Source organism: Caenorhabditis elegans, chromosome III (genome assembly GCF_000002985.6).
Source record: "Caenorhabditis elegans chromosome III".
Taxonomy (NCBI): Eukaryota; Metazoa; Nematoda; class Chromadorea; order Rhabditida; family Rhabditidae; genus Caenorhabditis; species Caenorhabditis elegans.
In genome coordinates, this window is record NC_003281.10 from 7,193,081 (window position 1) to 7,216,438 (window position 23,358).

Here is a 23,358-nt window from a genome sequence, read left to right on the forward strand (position 1 = left end):
TGAAACTTCAATCCTAATAATCAGCAATAATTATAGTAGACCGTGATAATGATAGAAATAAAAAAATATTCAAAGAGTAATTTATAAATAAACTAGGAAGCAAAAAAAATTTTAACTTTGAACTTAAATTGCGGAATGTATGTAAAAACTAAACAAAAGATGAAATCGTTTCAAAAATTAATCGAATTCGGCATCCGACACTGTGAACCGAAAGTTCTTTGGTACTCACTTGTCCACCACTTGCTTCTATTTCTTCTTCTCTTTTTCTTCAGACTCGTAAGCTTCTTCTTGACTCTTCCAGAGCTCATCCTCAGAAGCGGGGGAGTCATATGTCTGCGTCTCTCTGTCTATACTGTTGCATCACGTACTGTCTCATCCGGTTACCGTAATTTGAAATGCATGACGGGAAGGGAAAACACTCACACACATTTAGGATACAGCTCGTGTATGAAAAAATGACAAAAGAATACAGAATACAAAGAGATACAGACAAACAAACAGAAATTGAAATACGAAACTGGATAAGAATTTACTCGCAGAAATTGGAACAATTCTATAAGTTAAGACAAGGGACGGGTTCTATATAAAATATTATATAAACCTTGGTCAAACTGAATTTTTTATTTTAGGTTCTGTGTAATGTCACTTAAATGATCTATTTCTGTGCTACATCTTCATGCCTACCTCATGTCTACCATATGCCTACCTTGGTTCCAATTTTATGCCTTTCTACGCTCAACATTCGTTTTTTTGCTTTAGTTTCACCAACCAAGGTTTATCCAAAATATCAGCTGTGATTCAGAGGTTGGCAAAACTGTAGCAAAACTTAAATTGGACAAGTGTCTAAACTTGGGTAATAAGTTAGAGTTGATAACCGAGTGCTTCGTGGCTGTCCACGAGACTACATCGAGCCTTCTACATGCCTACTCCTAACTGATACGAAACAACTTGCTAAAAAATAAAAACTGGTTCTCCAGATTAATCTGCCTTTGGAAAGCTACAGAATATATGAATACAGAATATATGAATTTATTCAAAGTTCTAGTCAAAATTCATGTTTATTAGAAATAAATCATAAATACATTCGAGTACTAATTGATGACTTGCTGATACTTCCAACTTTTCCGTGATTGCATACCATCAACTGACCCATTTTCCTGAAAAAAATGATAAAATTAGAAGACATGTCTTAAACAATTCAAACCAACATCTGTCATGTTTTTAACGAATAAATATATATTCATCAATTCTAGGCCATCCGTTTTTGTCTCCAAGAATAGTTCAGACAATGTCAAATTCATTTGAGATGGAACTAGAATTTGTCGAAAAATGTTATCCGATGGTGGTGTCTTCATCACTTCACAACGTGGACGTTTCCAAATTACATCATATGGAGAAGCAAAGACGTAGAATGAGAACTCATTGCGGCTGAAAAAAATACTTTGAAACTAAAAGATGTGCTCAGGGTTTGAATATTTAATTCTTCCAATACGGATAAGTAGATGAAAGTATTGGAAAAAATCATTCAATTTCAGATAATTTTACATTTGCTACGTGCAAAACAAAAATTCAAACCCACATCTCTTTGGATATAGCATTCAGCACAATCCGTAGAAGTGTCTGAAGTGATCGATCAGTTGCCAATTCAAATGTGGTGAACAAGTTTTGCATGAAATACACACGAATCAATGCCATACGTGGCAGAACGTGCGGATCAGCAATTTGTTTTGAATCAGCAGCTGTAGACTCTTGAAATGAAGACATGTCAGATTTGGAGGGAGTTTTGGCAACTGAAGTACGGAAACGTCGAAGACTTTGCTCAGCAATCAGAGCCTTCTCATGTGGAGGAACTGGTGTGAAGATTGTTGGGATTCCGCTGAAAATTTAAGAATTGGAACTTTGATTCAAAAGTTGATGAACGTACGCGCGCGCGCGTCTACATCTTTATTAATTATGCGGGAACTTAGGGGAGTGTGCAGGTATAGACGGAAAAAAACGTTAATTCATACGTTTTCCATCATTTTGCCGATTTCGAGAATTTTATGCCTAGCGAGCCCAATGTTTATTGCACTTTCAACATTTTCATTTGGTCTCGGAGCGCGATTACACCTCGATTTTAAAAGGCGCATTTTTCTGCGTACCAATAATAATGAGAAAACCATTGTCAGAAAATTATATGCTATTCAAGCAATGACTTTCTGAATTTATTTTGCCCAAACTCACATTTCTCTCGGCGAATAATTACGAGAGCGTTCCTTCTTTCTTTTTGAATCCATTTTCTTGCTCATTTTATTTTATGGTGATCCGAGTTCCGTCCGATTTGTACGACGAAAATATTAGAAACTGATTTTTTTAAAAATCGAACACTCTTTTAAAATGAATCTTGATAAGAGTTTGCGTGAACTTTTTTTTTGAATTTACACGGAAGATGCATAAGTTTTTAGCTAAAACTAATTTGACAGGTATATCCTTCAGGGTCAGATTAGGCACTTCCCCCGATCGAGGTGTGACAGGGATTCTTCCTCTGTCGCCCTCTTGGCAACGAAACGAGCAGCATCATGGTGTAATGATGATTTCATGGTGTTTGTGGAGCATTATACTTAAACGCAATGTTTCGCTGTTTTTGCGTCAAACATACGGTACCTGGTCTCGACACGACTAAAATTTATTGAAAAGGGTGTGCGCCTTTAAGGATTACTGTAATTTTAAAATCTCGTTGCTAAGCTAATATATTTATAATACGAAAAATTTAGGAAATTTTCGTAGCTACGAAAGTTTAAAATTACAGTAATCTTCCAAGGCGCACAGCATTTTTAAATTACAAAACCTTGTCTTATCGAGACCGGTACCGTATTTTTTGAACAGAAATCGCAAAATTTCGTATCAGCGTATTAAGAGACCACCAGTTCATGAGAATGCCTACTTTCTGGCACGAAAGTAGCGGAAGCAGAGAGCATGCGGCGAAGAGAGATTTAGGTGCCTTCGCTACGAGATATTAAAACAACGGTAGGCATTCTCATGATCTCATGGTTTCTTAATAATATAAATATTGCATTGGTTTTTTTCTCTATCTCATGTCAATCTCTGTTCAGGAATATTTAGCTGCTAAATGTCTTATTCAACTGAATCCCGTACTTCCCGAATGAAACTTTAAACGATTCATAAACACAACAAGGCAACATTGCGAACAAATAAAAATGGGAAGGAATGAAAAAGACAACAAATTAAAGAAATTAGCGGCATCTAAACTACTTCTTCTTTTTCTTTTTAGCATTCACGAGGCTATCTTCGGCATCTGGAGCTTCTTCCATTGGCACGTCGTTCAATACTGTTTCGGATCCCAGTGTCATTGTTTGAACTTCTTCCTCCTCGTCGTCATCGTCGAGTCCGTCAAGAAGATCGTTGACTTCCTCTACTTCGCGCTTAAACAGTAATAAATAGTAAAAAAATGTTTAAATAAAATCTTAATTTCACAAACCTTTCGGCTGGAAACTGCAACAGTCTGCTTCTCAGTCACTTCAACTTGTCCAACACTATTCTGAATAGTTGTAAGTTGCTCGGCGAGCAATGTCTCCTCATCAACATCTTCTTGCTTGACTGATCCGACACTCAATGGATTCTCATTAAGAATAACACTTGGTTGGTAGAGACTTCTCTGTGTGAACGACTCAGGCTCAGTTTTGATTACAGGAGCACGAATTTGACGAGAAGCTGTAGTTCCAGCTGTGAGAATGAGTGATGGAGTGGTGATTGCAAAACCATCCGGACGTTTGAATGCGCTTCTGAAATATTTTACAATTGAATAATAATTTCAAAATTTGAAAATCTAATGTTACCTTTCAATTTGATCCTGTTTAATGACGTCACTAACAACTGCAGTGAGCGCTTCCGCACGAGCCATTGCCAACTTTACGCAACGCTCGATCTTAATAATTTTAAAGTCATATTCGAAAATTTGAAATGCGAAATTGAATACCTGCTTTGTTGATAAAATGAGATTTGTGCTCTGATGGAGGGCACAAACTTCGCGACGCTTATTGCAGGCAACTACAATTGATCCATCAAGACATGCAGTTTCTTTATCTGTTGGATCGATGACTACAATTTGTCTGAAAATTAAAAATTAAAATGAATTTGTGACAGAAATCAAACCCTTTATCCAATAATCCGATGGTTGTACAAATTGGCATATGGTAAATGTTCAATGGAACTGGTGCTTTTTCGTATTCCGAATACTGAAATTTGTGATTACTTAAGAACTTTAAAAAAATTCAAACTCACGATAAGAGTGTGATGTGGTTCCAAAGTGACATTTGGTCGTCTAAAATGCTGAAGAGCTGTGATAGCAGCGAGACAAGCACAATCAAGAAGACTTCCATCTTCGTCAAGAATTCGGACATCTACTCGAATTTTCCAAATTTCTTTTCCAGCGCGAATGCAGAGAGCCTGGAATTTATTTTTGTAATTTAAGTTCTCTACAGCTCAATTCACCTCAACATCAATACACCGAGAATCACGAATAATAAGCTCCAATAGACGAATCAGTTCCATTCCTTTGCTCCCGAGACGGTCATGCTCATTGGCTAAAAAAAGGATAATTGTTAATCAAAAATAGGAATCTAACCATAATTAGCCATTGGACTCAAATCAACGTCAATATTAATAACTCCTTTGTGTGGTCTCATTGACGATGGTTCAGCGATTTCGGCACTTACTGCAGCCATTACTCTGAAAATTCAAAATTTATGACTATAAATAATAAGGAAAAACTAACGAACTTTGTATTTCCAATAGTGCAAATTGCAGTTCCAACTTCTGCTCCGACCACTAACTTCACATCCCGAAATTCTTCCAGACTACGAAAATCAAATCTCTGAAAAAAAAATTAAAAATAAATCCAATGAAACCAGTTTACTTTTCCAATTTTCAGCGCCTCTAATATCACAGCCTTCTCGCAGTTTGTCACCGGTTGAACTCTCATTACTTCTGAAGTTAGATTTTAAAGTAATTATTTTTTCGAACTGTAAGTACTCAAGGCGTTTGAACGCGAACCACTAGCTAGAATACAAAAAAGAAGCAAGAAACATATTATTTTGAACAAGAATCAATGCAAGGTGTAGTATTAAAATCGAAAATTGATAACAACAATTTGAATATCGGAAAAGCAAGAGATTTTCAGAAGTAGATTTCTCGGCAGACATTTATTGTGTATTCATCGTGGCGAGTTGAGACTGAACCTTGGTCTGGAATGCGTCCGAAATATAGGCCCGAGTTCTTCGCTTCTCTTTCAGAATTCCCTCAACTGTCTCAACCTGATATAAATAAGATTAAATACTCAAGTAAGACACTTTCGATGTTCGTACCTGCTTTGTAATATGTTCCTTTTTACGGTCAAAAATTGCTTTGGCTTTCTCGCGGTCCAGCTCCACGAAGTATCCAGTTCCGATCTCCACCAAATGCTTTGATGGATCAGATAGTTCAGCACGGATGTAGAGCTGAATAATCATTAATTATTAAAAAAGTACAATGAAAATATACCGATTCAGAAAGTGGAATGAGAGCTGTATGTCCTGCAGTTGCAATTTTCACATCGTCCAAAGCAGAAATACTTTTTTCGTTCCGCGTTAAAAGACCCTGCAAATATTTTTATTAATTTGAAAAACAAATACGAAATTCAACAAACTTTAAGAGCATTGAAAGACTCCTGGAAGAAGTTTAATTCTTGTTCGCAATTCTTCTGGAGTTCTCCGAGTTGTTGCAAGCTGAGCTCTGACAGCGGTACTCCTTTCGGTTCTTCTGCCATTCTAAAATTATTTATAATTATTAAAGAAGAATATTTATAACAATCTTTATTGAAATTATGATCTAAAAATGGATAAAAGGATAATGAAAAAATAAGCATTAAAAATCGGTGAAATTTTCTCGAATTGAACCATTGGCCTAGAAAATTCAAATGTGCGCGGCCACGGCCACTGTTGGCGGTAATTCAAAAATAATATTTTAAGGAAGGACGAAAAGTAGATTTTTGCTCTATTCATCAAAATATATTGAAGGTGTTTTTTTTTTAGAAAAATTAATTGAATAATATTTTATGGAGATTCCAACCAATTAATACCGATTTTGTAACTTTTATTTGAAGACATTTAGCTCCAACACCAGACTTTTCTCCTTTGTTTCCCTGCAATGTTGTGTATCTTCTTGAGGGTATTCCCCGATTTCGCCTTCACTTTTTTATTTGTTGAATCATAAAAAAATTCCGGTGTATAATAAATTAGACTGGGATACTTTGAACTATTAGTTCGAAAATCAAACATCATTTGCAGTTTGGAACTTCTTGGCGGATCTGTTTCATTTGAAAAAGGCATAACTGAAATACAACATTTTTTGGAAAGGTAAAGCTACTACAACCCCTAGAATTCTATAAACTCACAAAGATCCCTTCATAAAATTGTTTCCTTTTTATAGACGAATCTTCTCGAAGTGGAAAAGTTGTTTTGAACCTTCAAAGATATCACTTTCATCTCCTTATCATTCAATTTCCTTTTCTCTAATCTCTCTAATTTTTCCAATTATGTCTCAAAATGATAACGTGAAAGAGACTTTCAAAAGTCATCTTCTTTCTATTCTTTAAAGATTTTCTAACACCAGTTCTCATATCAAATTCTCTATTTTTAGAGACTTATCAATCAATTAGATAAAGATAGAAATGACGTTGATCACATCTCTAAAGGTTATAAGCTCCGCCTATTGTTTTTAAGAAAAGTACAGAGATTTTCATGTGATATTTGACATATAAAACTGTAAATATGTATACATGAATCCACGTGAAAGTCTTTAGAAACATTTCCTTGTTTCAAAAATGATCTTTGAATCTGACCGTACTTCTTGTACTTTTTGAATTTGATCTATAAGTTACCGTAATCAAGATAGGATTTGATAGACCGGAAGTTGCTTCAAAAAGAAGACTTTGATTTATATTTATTTGTTTCTTTTAAAATTCATTCTCTGATCTTTTGTATTCGCTAGAACTCCGTCCAGATCTGAACTTTGCAAACCCTTACTAGGTAATTGCTCTTGTACTTGTCCTTACCAAAATTGCACTCTCATGTGTGACGTCACAACTTTTCCAACTGTAGTTTCATGAAATTAAATCCCTCACGTTCGTTTTTTTAACTTTTCACAAAAAGCAATCCCTGTTTACTATTGTATTCAGTCATCACACCTCTTATTAATATGTCTATATTATGATAACAATACCAATTTTTTGTTTTTCCGTCTGGAACAGGTTGCTACACTTATTTTGAAAAGTGACGAATGATCTGATCAGTGAGGTTGGATTACGGTATCAATGACCATTATGTTGAGAACTTTCGGTCTCTTCTGCTAACAAAAAGTGGCCTAAAAGATTGAATATGGCCTCCAAAGGTGTCATTGTTTTATTGATACAGTTATCAATTAATCTTTAGTATCAGAAGTTACTGTAGTTTTATCAGAAGTTTCAGTTTTTCCTGACCTAAAGTGACAGATGTTCTGATCCCTATTGTTCTCAGCTGACTGATTGTTTTGTAGAAATAATTGTTATGTTTCTCAAGATGATCAATATGCAACGTCAACAAAAATATGTGAGAATTATGTTTTAATTTGGATCTTAGAATGTTCACTTTCTGTTACGACCTCAGACCTGTGTAATGCGAACTGATAGTGTATCTTGTTTGAAGTAAACTTCAACTAAAATTTACACAAAAGTTGAGATGCATTTCTGAAATTTTAAAAATTCATTTCAAGCTTGAGTTTTTAACGAAAACTTTCTAGTGATTACAGTACTATTTCCCGATAACTTTTCTGCAACTTCCTGTCAAACTTTTGAAACTTTCTGGAGTTTTTTTTCTGAGAACTAATCAAATATGTTGTCAATTGGAAAGTAATTAAATTTCAATATCGACGATTCTGTTATTATAGTTTTTGAATTTTACTGGCAGTTAACTAAGTTTTTGAATTTTACTGGCAGTTAAAATCAAACTGAAAATCAAGGAAGGGAAACTCAACAATGTCGGCGGCTTCTTGTTCGATGCTAGAAAATACCTTGCAACTTTAATTTATTTATCCGTAACGAAAGAGCAAGAAATGTTTTTTTCGTACAGAAAAGTCTTACATTGACATTTTAAATGGAATTACAGTATAATTTTGAGCAGAAAGATCTAGCTCACGGATCAGATCATTCCACCTTCTAATTTCATCTTCAACCCCGTATTCGTCAAATCAATTCCGTTTTTTTTTTCATTTGCGTCACGTACCGTTCCTTTTTGTCATTATCTTATCGTTTCAAAATTCCTATTACCTTTCTTCCCATGAACATGAAATGTGTATAGAAGAAGAAGAAACAATATTCTAAGCATACCAGTCAGCCCTCCCATGCCCTTCATCGGCTTCACACCTTTCGCTTTCTGTCTCTCTCATTCAGGTCAAGTTTTTGCTTGAATCTTTACCTTTCTTTCTCATTTTCTCTTTTAAATTGTCATCTCTTCATAGTCTTCTACTTTTCTTTTTTCTTCTTCTTTTGCTTGATCTATCTATCTACAAAAGTGGAAATAGTAAGAGAGGTTAGAGATATAAACAGTCCCAGAGTCTCCACCTTCTTTTATTTGTCTTTACATAGCCATTGCATATACCATTCGGACATCAAGTGTCTCTTATTCTCTTTTATTTTAATTATCTCTCTCTCTCTTTCTCTTTTGTTATTAGGCTAGTACTTAATTAGGTAACCATCAATGCAAATAAATAATACTGGTACTTGAAGCTATAACTTCACAATTTGTTTTTAAAACTAATGTTCTTTGAAAGTCATGTTCCTAATTTCAGGTCCTTCTAGGCCTTTTCAATATGGTTCACCTTCAAATCTCAAATAGGGTCTTATATTTTTTTAATGCGTATTTCCAATTTTTGTTTCAATTACACCGTTTTTCTAAAAATTTTCCGGATAACTTTTTGAAAACTGAAAGCTTTTGTATTTCTGCTATTAGATTTTCAATTTTGGAACAAGTGATATTGTTTAATAGTAAGGCATTCAGAGAACTTCTGATTTTTAAAGCCTTTATCTTCTTTAGGAAAAATCCGAAACCATGTTTTTTTCAGCCATCTTCATCTGGGCGTTCACTGTTACATATTGGTCGTTTTTGGTTTTATTAAAAGGTACAAAATTGAGTACTTTCCGAACGAATCTCTTGAGGTTTATAGTATTTGCTTATAAATAATTTCATTTAGTTTTTCTTCTTCAAATAAACTGAAAAAAATGCTTCCACCAAACGCTTCACACCTCATCCAACCTCAATTCTCTCATTCACCTATCAAGCTGACATATAATTATACTTCCACCTTATGTGAACACTTGACAGCAATCTAGGCGTTAATTATTTTTTAATTATACAACCTTGAATAATACGGTGACAATTAAATCATTGACTCTGAAAAAAAACGGTGTAAACTGGATTGATATTTCCAAACACTCCTATACGTTTTGTTCGTTATTTTTCACTTTGCTTCTACTAAATTTTAAATAAATAACTTTAAACTTTAATTTCAGCATGCACAAAATATTTATCATATTCGGATTACTGTCATTATGTGCTGCTCATTCCCTTCGAGACCTTTCAAATAAAGATGAGGAGGACCCTCCCTCTTCAGCTCCAGGTGTTAGAAAACGGAGAATGATGTCAGAGGAAGATCAGAAAACAGTTGACTATTATATGGATAAACTGAATAAATTGGCTGATGAGAAGCACCCAGAGGTAAAATTTTTCTGAACGAGTTCATTAAAAATAATTTTAAAAACTCTGATTTTTGATAGAATGAAAAACAAAAAAAAACCATCGAATCTAAAAAATTAATTTAGACTGAAACTCGTAGCTACAATTAGACATTTTATATGACATCCCATTTTTTTACTCACAAAGTTGTAAATTGCAACACTGTAAATTTGTGAAGTTCCAAGAAGGAGTACCTTTTGCAACTCTTTTCACATTCGAATAGTTTTCGCCTCGAGATGATAAATAGTTTATTTTGTCTAAATCTCGTGGTACTTATCGATTGATTGAGTTATCAATTTTCAAAAAAAAGTTGTCCTGATCCTCTCTGTCTCTCTCGACATGGTTTCAAATCATCGTTTTTCTTCTTGTCAATTTCCTCCATTTCTTCATTAATTTCTTGCGTTTTCTATGTACTGATTGAGTGATTCTTCAACAGCATCGAAACAGGTTTCTCCTCTCTTCATTTTGATTCTCGAGACACATTTGGGCCAGTGATAAATGTATGTATGTAAAGGGGGGTTAAGAGAAGTGAAGACTTCCTATTCTGCTACTAAAGAATAATGAAGAAAATGAAGATGAAAATGAAAAATGAGTGTTGATTCAGTGACCAATCATATCAACTGTGATTAAAAACGGATAATAAACTGATTTTTTATTAAATATCAATAACACGAGAAACTCCCCAAAAACTACTGTAGGGATCTTTTGAATGTCAAATAATTATTTTCGAATTTATTCTGGTTGTCTGACACTTGCACAGAACACAGCTCGTGCTTCGTGAACGCAAAAAAGAAAAATCGGTCGCTATATGAGCCCCCTCGTCATATAAATATTTTCAGGAAATCGAACGACACAAGAATCCAGAGTTGGTAGCATGGGATCGTAAGAGAGATAGTGTGCTGAATCCAGAAGAGCAGGGAAAATTCTTTCAAGGAGATATTGTTCTCTATCCAGAGCAAGCAAAGGCTCTTTATGAGCAAGCACTAACTGAAGGTTGGTATAATATTAGCGCACCACATTTCATTTTAAAATGTACCACCAAAATTTGAAATTTAAATTTTTAAGAGGCCTTTTTTTGGTTTGCAAAAAATATTAAAGAATGAATTTCAGGAAAAACAAGAGTAAAGAGAAAATTCATTGGGTCTAACTTGAGAAGATGGGACGCCAGTCGACCGATAATTTATGCTTTTGATGGAAGTCACAGTGAGTTTTCAAGCATAAAACTGTTTTATTTAAGATGTCATCAAGTGTGGATTAAGTCTAAACGCACCTATTGTAGTATAACATGACGGAATATGATAATAAAGTAACCAAGTTTTGGTAAATTACCAAATATTCAAAACAAAACTCGTTTAAAGAACATTTTTTGGTCGAGTTCCAAAATTATGATAGGTGACAACTGAGTTTTCAGGGTGTGACTATAAATAAAAAATGCCAAAAAAAACATTTGAAAACTTTTATGGGGTTATTCAAGTAATGTAGCAAAATGCATTTAAATACATTTGTGACGTCACAAATGTATTAAAATACATGTTTTTATATACTTGAATACAGTTGTGACGTAATTTTTCTACACTTTTTAATTTTCCGACACTACTTGAATATCCCCATTACTACAATAATTGGACATTTGAGCACTTTTCCCACTGACGCTACTCCAGTTTTATTCGAAAATGTCATTGGAAATGAAAATATTAACTAGAAAGTTATAGTGTTCTGAAGTTTTCCAAAATTCGAATTTTGATGTATTTCTTGAAATAAAAAAATAAAAAATAAAATAAGTTTTCTGACTAATGACTGGAAAAATAATAAGATTTTTCCCATTCTAAATCACTTACATTTTCCCATATTTCCAGCCCAACGCGAACAAAGAATCATCGAACTTGCACTTGAACACTGGCACAATATAACTTGTCTCAACTTTCAAAGAAACGATCAAGCTAACTCTGGAAATCGAATTGTATTCACTGATGTTGATGGATGTGCATCAAATGTTGGGAGACATCCACTCGGAGAAGAACAACTTGTTTCACTTGCACCTGAATGTATTCGATTAGGAGTTATTGCTCATGAAGTTGCACATGCTCTTGGCTTCTGGCATGAACAATCGAGACCCGATAGAGATCAATATGTAACAGTTAGATGGGAAAATATTGATAAAGATTCAAAGGGGCAATTCTTGAAAGAAGATCCTGATGATGTTGATAATGCTGGAGTACCATATGATTATGGAAGTATCATGCATTACCGGTCCAAGGCATTCTCAAAGTTTGATGATTTGTATACAATCAGTACCTATGTCACGGATTATCAAAAAACTATTGGTAAGTCTATTTTTCCAATTATACACAACTATACAATATACACGATGTTTCTATCTCAATCTTTACCCAGTGAGTTTCAAGGGATGCCAATTTATTCAAAATGGTCTCGTCGCGCGCCCAGCAGTTATCTTTAAAAAGTTGGTGCACGCGCCTTAAATTACTGTGGGACCTAGATATACCGTATATCCACTATTAGTAAGGCGTGCAAAACTTATTTTCGGACACCTAATTTGATGCAAAACTAATATAGGGTGCAAAACTAATTTTCAAACAGGGTTTTCTCATGTTTCCCATTAAGTTATGGCAAATATCATCAATTTCAGTAAGACCTTGTGAAGCAAAATGGACGAATAAATAATGTGAAGCAAAATGCAAAATGGACGCAAAAACTGTCCGAGTTGCACTCATATTTTGCCAATTTTGACTTGTTATACCAAGTCTGTAAGAATTTTCCTGATTTGTAAAACGATTTTCTAATGCAAATTTTCAATTCCTAAAAATAGGGAACAAGTGAAGGGGTGCAAAACTAATAGAGGCGCCTTACTAATAGAGAATATACGGTATTTTTTTTCCGTATTCAATATTAAGTTTAACATTTATTATAATCAAGAGCAACAAGATAAATTTATTATAAAACAACCAATTTCAACAGTAATCTTTAAGGTTCGTACGGACAATTTCAAAATAAATATTGTTGGCGCGGCGAGATCAGTGTGAATGTACTTCCATTAAATTGCATAAAGTAAACATGCACAGAATTGGGATTGGAAAAATAATAACGTATTTGTGCAAATTGGCGATTTTTTTGCCAGAAAATACGGTACCCGGTCTCGACACGGCAAATTTGTGGGAAATGCGAAAGGGTACGCGCCTTTAAAGAATACTGTAGTCTCAAACTTTTGTGGCTGCTCAATTTTCATCGATTTATATTTTGTTTTTCTCTTGTGTCGTTCAACATTTTTCACATAAATGTATCAGACAAATTTATTTTATTTTATAGAAACTATGAAAACCCGATACAAATTCAGCAGCAACGAAAGTTTGAAACTACAGCACTCTTGAAAGCAGCGCATATTTTTTATTTAAAAATATTTTTCGTGTCGGGTACCGTATTTTTGGCACAAAAAGTCGCGGAAATTTCACTTCTAGGTAATAGGAACTTGCTAAAAAATAATCTTCCAGGTCAACGTGATCAGTTATCTTTTAACGACATCCGACTAATGAATAAAATCTACTGCTCCGCAGTCTGCCCATCAAAACTTCCATGTCAACGTGGAGGATACACGGATCCACGTCGTTGTGATCGTTGTCGATGTCCTGATGGATTCACCGGGCAATACTGCGAACAAGTGATGCCTGGATACGGAGCCACTTGTGGTGGAAAAATCAGTTTAACTAGATCTACAACTAGAATATCATCACCTGGATATCCAAGAGAATTCAAAGAAGGACAAGAATGCTCATGGCTTCTCGTTGCTCCACCAGGTCATATTGTAGAATTTCAGTTTATTGGAGAATTTGAGATGTACTGCAAAATTAGACATTCTTTGTGCATGGACTACGTAGAAGTTAGAAACTCTACTGATTTTGCAAATACTGGAATGAGGTATATTTTGTAATTGCATAGTAATTACCTAACATTATGATAATTTCCAGATATTGTTGCTATGGAACTCCTCCAACTAGAATCCGTTCTGCAACTACTGATATGGTTGTACTTTTCCGAAGCTTCTACCGTGGTGGTAAAGGCTTTGAAGCAAGAGCCCGTGCAGTACCAGAGGCGGGTAACTGGAATTCCTGGAGCCCCTGGACGGCATGTTCCGCAACTTGTGGAGCATGCGGAAGTCGCATGAGAACCCGAACATGTCCACCTGGAAATGCATGCTCGTACGTTTCCCAAACTAATCAATTGGACCTTTATATAACCATAGCTAATGAAAATATAAAATAACTGTAAATTTTTCAGTGGGGAGCCAGTAGAAACACAAATTTGCAATACTCAAGCTTGTACGGGTATGTGCGCTCAGAAACGGGAGGAAGAGGGTCAATGTGGAGGTTTCCTTTCTTTGTTACGAGGCGTCCGTTGTAGACAGTAAGTTCTTCAATCAACCAAAACTTTGAATTTTAAATTTCATTTTTTCAGAGAGAAGACGGTGATGGCTCCATGCGAGAACGCGTGCTGTCCAGGTTTCACTCTTCAGCGTGGCAGATGTGTCCGGTGATCACCAATTTGTATCCATTATTTCAATTCCATATTTTATCCTGTAACCTACAGAACTCTTACGAAGCTACGGGCCAATTCCTAATCAAACCAAATTGTTATAATCCTTATTTTCACTGTTTCATTTTTCTTCTTCTAAATTAAATACCACCTCTTTTTATGTTGTTTCGAGTTTGTGTGTATGATTGAACGAGTTTGACCATGTTTTTGATATAATAAATATTTTTGATGCTTTGTTTGGACAGACAGCGGTGGTATTGGCGAATAGATCATGAGACTTAGATGAAACTCGTTTTAGAAACCTTTTCAAGAACTTCGAAAATATTTCCGCTGGGTGATCTGATCGAATTTAAGATGGGGAAAGATTTTTTACTGAATAAATTATCTGGTGAGGAATTACAATTCCGATCTGTTTTCATTTGATCATTTTTCAGGTACCTGATCAGGTGCAAAAAACATTTTACATTAATAATTTTCGTTTTGAAAAACTAATTTTTAAAATTTATGACAGATAATTAACAATTTTTTGATTTAATTATAATTATTATTATTGCCTAAATAACTTTCTGAAATATATAAAAATAAACATTTTTCATGAAAAAGTTGCATTTTGTGTTGAAGAACAGGGAGAAATAACACACGTAAAACGAGTGTCACCGTAGTCAGACGCGGGTCTCGCCGCGACGAGGCATTGAATACTCAGGCAACAAGCCCTATTCGCTGATTTTTTCGTGCTTTTTAATTCTTTTTTCGATTTTTACATGTTTTTAAGAAAAAATAACGTTATTTCCAGTTTAAAAATGTAAAAACATGATTCCCATTAAAATTCTGGTTCATTATTCAATTTAATTCTCTGTTCTTTTTGCCAGAAATCGTTTTTTACATGTTTTTTAAATTTTAGGATTCATATTGCTTGATCTCTTTTTTAATCAAAAAATAATTTTTAATCATCCAATTCATAATATGTCTGTCGTTTTTGTTAAATAGTTGGTCAGAGTTGAAATTAATTATTTTGCAGGGTACAAAATGGTTGGAAAGAGAAACCTTCCGGTCATCAGCAGAAACTTCGACCTCTCCCCAGGAGTGCTCCGCTTCTCTGCTTCCCGACTTCGCCTGAAGAAAGGAGAGAAGAAGCCGAAGTTCACCAAGGACACTGTACGTTTTTTTCTCAATAAAATCTCTTAAACGAGGTCCAGAGTCACCTTTTCAGCAAAATGCAGTTAGGGTGCTAGGATTTCTCGAAAATGAAATTGGTCGTATTATGCAAGTAGGGCTTGCTTTTGCGCTCCCCGACTTCACCTCATTCCCAAACATTTCCTACAAATTAAAAAACTTTCAAGATAAATTGTTTTCAAAATTTATACTAATCAAATTAGTTTTAGAGCGCCAAGCTTCCAAAACTTCAAAGAAACGGAACGAAATTCGCTCTCGGACATTCCAAGACTGTCACTCTCCGCAAGACTCTCACTCCAGGAACTGTCCTCATCGTTCTCGCTGGACGTCATAAGGGAAAGCGTGTTGTCTTCTTGAAGCAGCTCCCACAATCCGGACTTCTCCTTGTCACTGGTTAGTTGAACGCGTATTTCAAAGATACAGCATCGAAAATGGACGGACTTTCCCGATGGATCGTTTCGTATAATTTTGGTGCAAAATAGTAGAGAGACGCAGTGTTACTCTTCCTTACGTTACCTGTATCTGGAGAGTGTCAAGCGTTTCCCACATTTATTTTTAAAAGCTGTAAATTCAAATAAATTAAATGTTTAGGACCACACAAGATCAACGGATTCCCACTTCGCAGAATCGGACAAGCTTTCGTGATCGCTACCTCACTTAAGGTCAACGTCTCCGGAGTCAAGATCCCAGAGCACATCAACGACGAGTACTTCAAGAGAAAGTCCACCGCACAAAAGACCGGAAAGAACATCTTTGCTTCCGGAAAGACCGAGTACACCGTAGGTTATTTATCATCGCTTTTTGCATTGAAAAGGGACGGGCTATCTTTATGGATTGTTTCGTATAATTTTGATGCGAGATAATAGAGAGGCGCACTGTTACTCTTCATCACTTTTTCTGTGAACGGAGAGTGTCAAGCGCTTCCCACAATTTCTGGAATAACCCATATGTAGATAAATTTTTAAAGTGATCTTTTCGATTTTCATATTTATTTTTTGCAGGTCTCCGAGCAGAGAAAGAAGGACATCAAGACCGTTGATGCCCCAATCCTCGCTGCCATCAAGAAGCACCCAGAGCACAAGTTCCTCTTCGGATACCTTGGAACGAGATTCTCACTCGGAAAGAACCAGTATCCACACAAGATGCAGTTCTAAATGTATTTTGTTATTGAATAAATTGTTGACATTTGTTCGTTATTCGTCATCAATTTGTTCCTCTGCCGACATCGTCAGTCAGATTCTGAATAAACTTGGAGCGTGTTAGCAGGTTTACTTGGTTGTTCAGGTGAAAGATTGTCAGGCTACTTGCATCGTTGAGATTATCAACTACGGTAATCATACAAATTTTGTATTCGCGGTTTTTCAGAAAATTCAATTTGAAGAAAGAAATCGGCTAACTCGTTCCAGTGTTTATCGATTTAAATATTTTCAATGAAGGGTACTCTCTTTCACATTAGAGCAAACCTTTCCAGAGAATAACCTCCAAGTATTACCTATTAAAATCTCGATGTTTGGAGGCATTCGAGATCGTCTATTTCGCTTCCAGAAGCACAATCGAAGTGCCCGCAACGAGTTTTTAGGAACACATCCTACATTACCAGGTTAATAATGAACGAATGTACATAGTTTCTTTTCAGATATGTTATTTTTCAAGCTTAATTTCTGAAGTTTTGCTACATTTTCATATTCTGACTGAGATTTAGAAAATTACAAAAAAGAGGAGCAAAGTTTTCTAGTGTTTGCATTTCCCACGAGACAAAAGAAAACAAATCAGAGATTAGTTTTCTCGATTTTGTTCCATTTCTCCTCGTCCTTATCACCTCAAAAGTATCTCAATTAGTTTCCAATTAAAATTCTCATCTACACAGGTGCCTTCTTTGCGTGCATTTATGCTTGGATAATCCGTTTCTTTTCGTTGCTTTTCTCCCGAATAAGTCATGCGTCTGTCAGTTTCCATGTCTCTGCTCGCATACATATATTCTAAGAGACGACAGAGAAAATATTCATTTTCGAGTTTTTGCGAGCGTTGCAAGCTCTGTTTGAAGATGAACTTTTTATTTTCTGGTATTTCTTCAGCTGCTCTTACCTTCTTTTATTTAAAAAAAAATCACTGACCTACGTTTTTCTTGTTTTTAATCGTTCCATGCCCCCATCGTTCAGAATTTCAAATCAATTGTTTTCTTCTTTCTATCCATCACAATCGGTCAACACACACATCGGCCTTTTTCTCCATCAAACAATATGTCTTTGACAAAAAAAATCACAAAAATGTGATAAAACATTGAATTTTCACTGGCTGGTTCGTCAGCCTTTGCAACATACTTTGTTACCAGTCGAATTGAGTTCCTATCTATTTTGACTTGATTCCCTTATAATTTCAGATATAATTTTTTGTTATCAATGTTATCAATTTTGAACTTTTCATTCGGCTCATATTCAACTTTACTTTCGAACAAAAGAATACAATCGAAATTGACAGTTTAGCTTTTGGACTTTGTTCCTTTCATTTTTCAAAATTGAATTTATTTTAAAATTCGCTGAATTTTCTTATTGCTCTACATTCTGCGAGAGCGTTTCCGTGGCAACAAAAAAAGGAAATTTCTCTCAATAACTGGAAATTCAACCCTTTTCTTTTGTTTTTCTTGAAAATAAATTCCAAATTGTATTTTAAAAAAATATCTCCGCATTCAACTTTCTTCACCTTTCTCTCAACCTCCATATTGCTGTTTTGATCTATTCTCAATTGATCTATTGCGAACTGATCTATCCCTCGAGAATCTTAATTTCTCTGATTTTCGCGTTTTTTAAAAATGTTTCTTTATTAATTTTTCCCAGTTCCAGAAGACATCCTCGACCCATTCGTCGGTCGATCAACGCGCCCAACGGAGTCACTTACAGAGCCTCCCGTCGCGACGCAGACTACTCAAACGGTGTTTTTAAAGCCGTCCGACACTCCGAATCAGGACATTTCTGCACTTGGTAAGCTATTTTAAATTTTGAAGCTTCTGAAAATGACACTCCTATTAAACAGAAATTTCGGGCGTTCCCGTGTCTGCAGAATTTCGCGGTTTTTGTTCCAAAAAATTCGGTGCTCGGTCTCGAAGCGATCGTTTTTTAGCGATCGTTTTTTTTATTCAAAAAAGTGTATGCCTTTAAGGAGTACTGTATTTGCTAACTCATCGGTGTTGCGGATATGGATTGATTTTTGCTAGCTTTCCCCAAGTTTTTTCATAACAGCGAGAATTTAGAAAATACAGTAATCTTTAAAGGCGCACACTTTTTTGAAATTAACGAAAATCGGTCGCTTCGAGACAGGAGCGTATTTCTGTGGCAAAAATCGCAAAACTTCTTGTTTTATTGCTCACATTCTATAATATTATTCAAACTTTTCGAGATTGTCAACAAAAAAGCACTTTCAAATATAATCATTTCTAAATTTTACTATGAACCTATGTAGAAACGTACAAATACGTAAAACTTGAAACTATAAAACTCTACGAATAAAAGTTAATAATTCACCGAAAACTATATTCTTATCTCATTTTTCCATTTTCTTCACCTCAATCCCTCTCCCAACATCATTGTCTCCGTCTGCCTGCAAAGAAGAAACAGTTTTTGAGGCGAATTTGATAAGAAAAAGGGCGATTTGTCAACGACGGAGACGACGTGAGAGTGAAAATTGAAAATTGAGTATCGGAAACCGTCCGCAGTTTTCAATTTTATTTTCTTTGCGGAAATCTCTTAGCTCTTCATTTTATTGAAAAGGAAAATGTTCGTTTTTAAAAATTAAAATTAACTTTTCCTTTTGAATTGAACTTTTGTGCCACCCTAAATGTACTCAGCTATACGATTACTGATAAAATTAACTAGTTATCAGTACATCGTGATCCCGCCTACTTTTTGATAATGCACTATAAATATAGCTTCTTCAGAATAACTATTCAAGCCAATTCCCGGCTGAACCATTCTTTTCATTTCACTTTTATCTGTATATAATATAAATTAACCCTACTAAAATGGCCGGAGGACTATTTAAATTAATGAAAGGTATTGAATATTACGAATTTTAAATCGCGTTTTCACTCTCTGCTTTCATCTGGAACTATTAACTATTTCATTGAAAAATATTTGCAGACAAAAGTGTGGATCATTCTCATCTGCACAAAGATCACTCAATCCATCATCCAACTCCTCCTCGTTCATTCTTCTCATCATCTTCTCTAGCAGTACATCCTAACGTTGAAACAGCTCAAAGCTCATCCGAAGAAGATCTCAGAATGCCAAACATTAAGGTAAGCTTGGAAAGTGCAATTCCTCCAACAATATATGAAATCAAAGTTGTTTATTAAATTCCTAGATCCTTCGATACGAACGTTATAAAATTTTCTCGTTAGGAAAGCTTTTTCAGTTTCTCTTGGGACCTTTGGTAATCTTCAAGGACAAGAGAAAGACAACGAACGTTTTGTAAAGCTTCTTTGCGTCTCTCTTAGCTGTTATTATCTATATCTGTGTCGGTTCTTTTGTCTCTGATACTGAGTCTCCTCTGTCTTTTTTGGAATTTCTTGACACAAAGATACTCGTGAAGTGTCCTTTTAGCCTCTCTCTAGAATAGTTTTGGCAACTTATCAGTTAGAATAAAATGAGCCCAACGGTAAATGTTTGTAATCAAAATGTTGCGATCTTACATTATGATTTCAGGTTTTCTCTGGCTCATCTCACCCGGATCTTTCTACCAGAATCTGCGAACGTCTTCAATTGGAGGTTTCGAAAGCTTCACTGAAGAAGTTCAGTAACAAGGAAACCAATGTGGAAATTGGAGAATCGGTTCGTGGAGAAGATGTTTACATTATTCAATCTGCTGCTGGAGAGATCAATGATAATCTGATGGAACTTCTCATTATGATCAACGCGTGCAAGATCGCTTCCTCATGTCGTGTTGCTGCCGTTATTCCAGCCTTTCCATACGCCCGGCAGGACAAGAAAGACAAATCGAGAGCTCCGATCTCGGCAAAATTGGTCGCCAACATGCTTTCCGTTGCTGGTGCTGATCATATCATCACAATGGATTTACATGCATCACAGATTCAAGGGTTCTTCGATATTCCGGTAGACAACTTGTACGCTGAGCCAGCAATTCTGAAGTACATCAAGGAATCTATTCCAAACTGGCAGACCTCGGTTATTGTATCTCCGGATGCCGGAGGTGCCAAGAGGTGAGAAAAATAACATTTTTTGTGCCAAAACTACAGCACCCGGTCTCAAAGCGACAAATTTTTGTCAAATGAAAAATATGCGCACCTTTAAAGAGTACGGTAGTTTCAAACTTACATTTTCTGCGGAACTTGCGTCGATTTACGTGAACATTCAACAGCAACGATAGTTTGAAACTACAGTACTCTTCAAAGGATCTCTCCTTCCTGCATTTATCAAAAAAATGTCATGACCGGGTATTTTTTAATATTTTTTTCGCGTGGTATTATGGAAATCTGCCGATTTTGTTTTCAAAATAAAAATTTTCAGAGTAACCTCCATTGCCGATCGTCTCAATGTGGACTTTGCCTTGATTCACAAAGAACGCAAACGTGCCAATGAAGTTGAGAAGATGACTTTGGTCGGATCCGTCGAAGGAAAAGTGGCGATTTTGGTTGATGACATGGCTGATACATGTGGAACAATTTGCATGGCAGCCGACAAGTGAGAATCAAATACTATCATATCGATCTACTACAACCTCAAAATTTCAGATTGGTTGAAGCCGGAGCAGACAAAGTATACGCTTTCTGTGTTCATGGAATCTTCTCAGGACCAGCTCTCACTCGTCTCAATGCTTCAAAGTTTGAAGCTGTCGTCGTGACAAACACAATTCCCCAAGATGAGAATATGAAGAAGTGCTCGAAGATCCAGGTGAGAACTACAAGAATATCAATTTTGATTAATGATAAAAAGTTCTCCATAAATGCGTAGTCGTATATGAAATGAAAAATATTGAAATGTTTATCAATTTTCATATTTTTTCAGTGTATCGACATCTCAATGATCTTGGCAGAAGCAATCCGCCGTACACACAATGGAGAGTCTGTATCATATCTCTTCTCACACGTCCCGATATGCTAAATCGGTTAAAATTATGGCTTTTCCGGGTTGACGTAACCTCAATATCCTATGTTTATTTGTTTTAAACTCCGAAATTATTGTATTCAACTATTCAACTACCCAAACATTTCCCAATTGCAAATTATATTTATCCAAGATTCGCTTCAGTTGACTTGTTGTAGTTGCGTGATGATTTCTCTTTTCAGTTTTCCATTCGTATTTCCACTATTTGAACATTTGTCCTCTTTCTCTGTTACCATTCGATTCTGCTCATTTTCTCTTCCTAAAATGTCTTCAAATTGCATTCAACTGTTTATCAGGTTTTTTGTGAATGAGATTCTGAACGACGATGTTTTCTTGTGAAGTGTTCAAAAGCATTTTTTGTGAATTTCGTTGAATACACATGTTGTTTCTTCTTTCTTGGATGAGTGACAATTTTGAAAATCTAATTGAGATAGTCAGATGTAGGTTAAAATACATGTGCACAATTTGTAAATTCACACGTACATAAGTCGACAAGTATAACAACTTCGAAAAAGGAAGTTTCAATGTTTTCGGCTGAAATTATCTAATATAATAATAATAAATGTTTAGAATATTTCTTTTCAATTATGCTACTTTCTCAAAAGATCTTGTTGAAGTAATGTTTCTTCTTTTTTTCCCAGAAAAAGGCAAAAATGCAATTAGTTCAATACTCACTTCAATTCGCAAAGTTTTGGTCGTGCCAAGACCGAGTACCGTACTTGTAAGATGAAATAGCGCGGGGAAACAAGTAAATTTTAAAATGGTTCATTCGCTCGGAAAGAGATTGCTCATAATTGTGAAAATCTGTGTTAGATCAGATCATTTTCAGAATATTCTAAAGCTTGCGGTAAAAGTTCAAAGAAGGCATGCGGTCACACAAAAAACCTTCGCGGTCAGGTAGGTCGGGACTATCTTCAACTGGACAGATTCAACACAATTAGAATGATATTCCCATGGACTCATTGTCCTTGTGCCGTCCTCCTGGATCTTCATACAATCATCCGAACCTCTGAACAACTGACTCTTCTCTGTCTGTGATCTCTCAAATCTGCTTGCTCACTGATCTCTCAGTACTGGCCGATCGGTTACATCTCACGAAAATGAAGAGAGCGAAGAACCATTGTGTCTCGCAATTTAGAGATACACATTATCTAACAACACATCTCTCTGTGCTTCTCACTCTCTTCATCTTACTTTTCACTCATTTCGAAGAAATTATGCTCAAGTTTATGAAATTATAAATATGAGAACTTGATTTTATATCTAGGTGAACTGTGTTTAGTTAACTTCATTCAGAACATTTCTAAATAGCTACAGTATCCTACTAAACTTTTGTGATTGTATTCCAATTTTCTCCACTGTTCCTTCTTAGTTTTTCCTTTTTTAAAATATCGTTTTAATGTAAAAAAATACGAATTGAAAAAAAATTTAAAAGAAATAAAATAAGTTACAGCTGAGCAAAGCTACTGTCTACCGTACTCGCAAGTACGGCAATTAAAATGTTTAGTTCGTGACAAGACCCATGGTTCAGATTTTTTGGAAAACAGTGAATCATAATTGAATCATGTATATTTGAAAAATCTTGCCCAGGAAAGCAAGAATTCGTGTTTCAAACTTACTGAAAATATTTATTATTTGTCCTGTTTTTTAATTAATACTGATCATACCAACAGTTTTCATTTTGATTGATATTCGAAGTAACAACATGTTTTTAAATGTAT

At 35.3% G+C, this 23,358-nt stretch overlaps 6 protein-coding genes and 8 non-coding genes across 19 annotated transcripts; 7 read left to right on the forward strand and 7 right to left on the reverse strand.

The window, feature by feature from the left end:
• The first annotated feature begins 281 nt into the window (after positions 1-281).
• F37C12.22 lies at positions 282-421 on the forward strand. The gene has a single exon (NR_052438.1). It is a non-coding gene; the product is annotated as an Unclassified non-coding RNA F37C12.22 (non-coding RNA).
• Positions 422-1,015: 594 nt separating this feature from the next.
• On the reverse strand, positions 1,016-2,345 carry F37C12.18 (CDT1 domain-containing protein). Its single transcript, NM_001027398.7, has 4 exons — positions 2,224-2,345; positions 1,580-1,876; positions 1,209-1,428; positions 1,016-1,157 (listed from the first exon to the last, which is right to left on the reverse strand). Exons 1-4 carry the CDS (start codon positions 2,286-2,288, stop codon positions 1,092-1,094), a joined length of 648 nt encoding a protein of 215 aa, NP_001022569.1. The 5' UTR covers positions 2,289-2,345; the 3' UTR covers positions 1,016-1,091.
• A 798-nt stretch (positions 2,346-3,143) lies between these two features.
• Positions 3,144-4,986, reverse strand: exos-9 (Exosome complex component RRP45). 2 transcript variants are annotated; one of them, NM_001444090.1, is made up of 10 exons: positions 4,916-4,986; positions 4,775-4,873; positions 4,625-4,728; positions 4,492-4,583; positions 4,282-4,446; positions 4,153-4,235; positions 3,977-4,109; positions 3,837-3,925; positions 3,479-3,782; positions 3,144-3,422 (listed from the first exon to the last, which is right to left on the reverse strand). In NM_001444090.1, exons 1-3 carry the CDS (start codon positions 4,979-4,981, stop codon positions 4,696-4,698), a joined length of 198 nt encoding a protein of 65 aa, NP_001431061.1. In that variant the 5' UTR covers positions 4,982-4,986; the 3' UTR covers positions 3,144-3,422; positions 3,479-3,782; positions 3,837-3,925; positions 3,977-4,109; positions 4,153-4,235; positions 4,282-4,446; positions 4,492-4,583; positions 4,625-4,695. The 2 variants fall into 2 exon arrangements, with proteins under 2 accessions (NP_001431061.1, NP_741217.1); NM_171186.7 differs by having other exon boundaries at positions 3,145-3,422; positions 4,779-4,873.
• Positions 4,987-5,070: 84 nt separating this feature from the next.
• pfd-5 (putative prefoldin subunit 5) lies at positions 5,071-5,804 on the reverse strand. Its single transcript, NM_066181.6, has 4 exons — positions 5,684-5,804; positions 5,539-5,634; positions 5,364-5,495; positions 5,071-5,312 (listed from the first exon to the last, which is right to left on the reverse strand). The coding sequence occupies exons 1-4, from the start codon at positions 5,801-5,803 to the stop codon at positions 5,202-5,204; spliced, it is 459 nt and encodes a 152-aa protein (NP_498582.1). The 5' UTR covers position 5,804; the 3' UTR covers positions 5,071-5,201.
• A 2,819-nt stretch (positions 5,805-8,623) lies between these two features.
• On the reverse strand, positions 8,624-8,691 carry R151.18. The gene has a single exon (NR_052439.1). It is a non-coding gene; the product is annotated as an Unclassified non-coding RNA R151.18 (non-coding RNA).
• Positions 8,692-9,580: 889 nt separating this feature from the next.
• dpy-31 (Zinc metalloproteinase dpy-31) lies at positions 9,581-14,584 on the forward strand. Of its 2 annotated transcripts, none has more exons than NM_001027560.6 (8): positions 9,581-9,785; positions 10,643-10,796; positions 10,914-11,006; positions 11,660-12,127; positions 13,310-13,733; positions 13,784-14,014; positions 14,094-14,219; positions 14,271-14,584. In NM_001027560.6, exons 1-8 carry the CDS (start codon positions 9,582-9,584, stop codon positions 14,347-14,349), a joined length of 1,779 nt encoding a protein of 592 aa, NP_001022731.1. In that variant the 5' UTR covers position 9,581; the 3' UTR covers positions 14,350-14,584. The 2 variants fall into 2 exon arrangements, 1 of the variants encoding a protein (NP_001022731.1); NR_132452.1 differs by having other exon boundaries at positions 9,582-9,785; positions 13,784-13,907; positions 14,271-14,349.
• On the reverse strand, positions 13,712-13,861 carry R151.17. The gene has a single exon (NR_052440.1). It is a non-coding gene; the product is annotated as an Unclassified non-coding RNA R151.17 (non-coding RNA).
• Positions 14,585-15,366: 782 nt separating the features above from the next.
• rpl-6 (Large ribosomal subunit protein eL6) lies at positions 15,367-16,709 on the forward strand. Its single transcript, NM_066183.7, has 4 exons — positions 15,367-15,503; positions 15,731-15,914; positions 16,113-16,300; positions 16,523-16,709. Exons 1-4 carry the CDS (start codon positions 15,375-15,377, stop codon positions 16,673-16,675), a joined length of 654 nt encoding a protein of 217 aa, NP_498584.1. The 5' UTR covers positions 15,367-15,374; the 3' UTR covers positions 16,676-16,709.
• Positions 15,533-15,664, forward strand: R151.11. The gene has a single exon (NR_002647.1). It is a non-coding gene; the product is annotated as a small nucleolar RNA R151.11 (small nucleolar RNA).
• R151.16 lies at positions 15,573-15,716 on the reverse strand. The gene has a single exon (NR_052441.1). It is a non-coding gene; the product is annotated as an Unclassified non-coding RNA R151.16 (non-coding RNA).
• On the forward strand, positions 15,939-16,069 carry R151.12. The gene has a single exon (NR_003433.1). It is a non-coding gene; the product is annotated as a small nucleolar RNA R151.12 (small nucleolar RNA).
• Positions 16,320-16,450, forward strand: R151.13. The gene has a single exon (NR_003434.1). It is a non-coding gene; the product is annotated as a small nucleolar RNA R151.13 (small nucleolar RNA).
• A 177-nt stretch (positions 16,710-16,886) lies between the features above and the next one.
• prps-1 (ribose-phosphate diphosphokinase) lies at positions 16,887-22,211 on the forward strand (the record flags this gene model as incomplete). 4 transcript variants are annotated; one of them, NM_001027557.8, is made up of 7 exons in its annotated part: positions 16,887-17,121; positions 18,356-18,499; positions 19,655-19,812; positions 20,219-20,733; positions 21,041-21,214; positions 21,265-21,424; positions 21,539-22,025. In NM_001027557.8, 7 exons carry the CDS (start codon positions 17,028-17,030, stop codon positions 21,632-21,634), a joined length of 1,341 nt encoding a protein of 446 aa, NP_001022728.2. The 4 variants fall into 4 exon arrangements, with proteins under 4 accessions (NP_001022728.2, NP_498586.2, NP_001367827.1 ...); NM_066185.5 differs by lacking the exons at positions 16,887-17,121; positions 18,356-18,499 and adding an exon at positions 19,451-19,567 and having other exon boundaries at positions 21,539-22,211; NM_001379786.1 differs by lacking the exons at positions 16,887-17,121; positions 18,356-18,499 and having other exon boundaries at positions 19,798-19,812; positions 21,539-21,634.
• Positions 22,212-22,714: 503 nt separating this feature from the next.
• R151.15 lies at positions 22,715-22,878 on the reverse strand. Its single transcript, NR_052442.1, has one exon. It is a non-coding gene; the product is annotated as an Unclassified non-coding RNA R151.15 (non-coding RNA).
• Between the last annotated feature and the right edge of the window lie 480 nt (positions 22,879-23,358).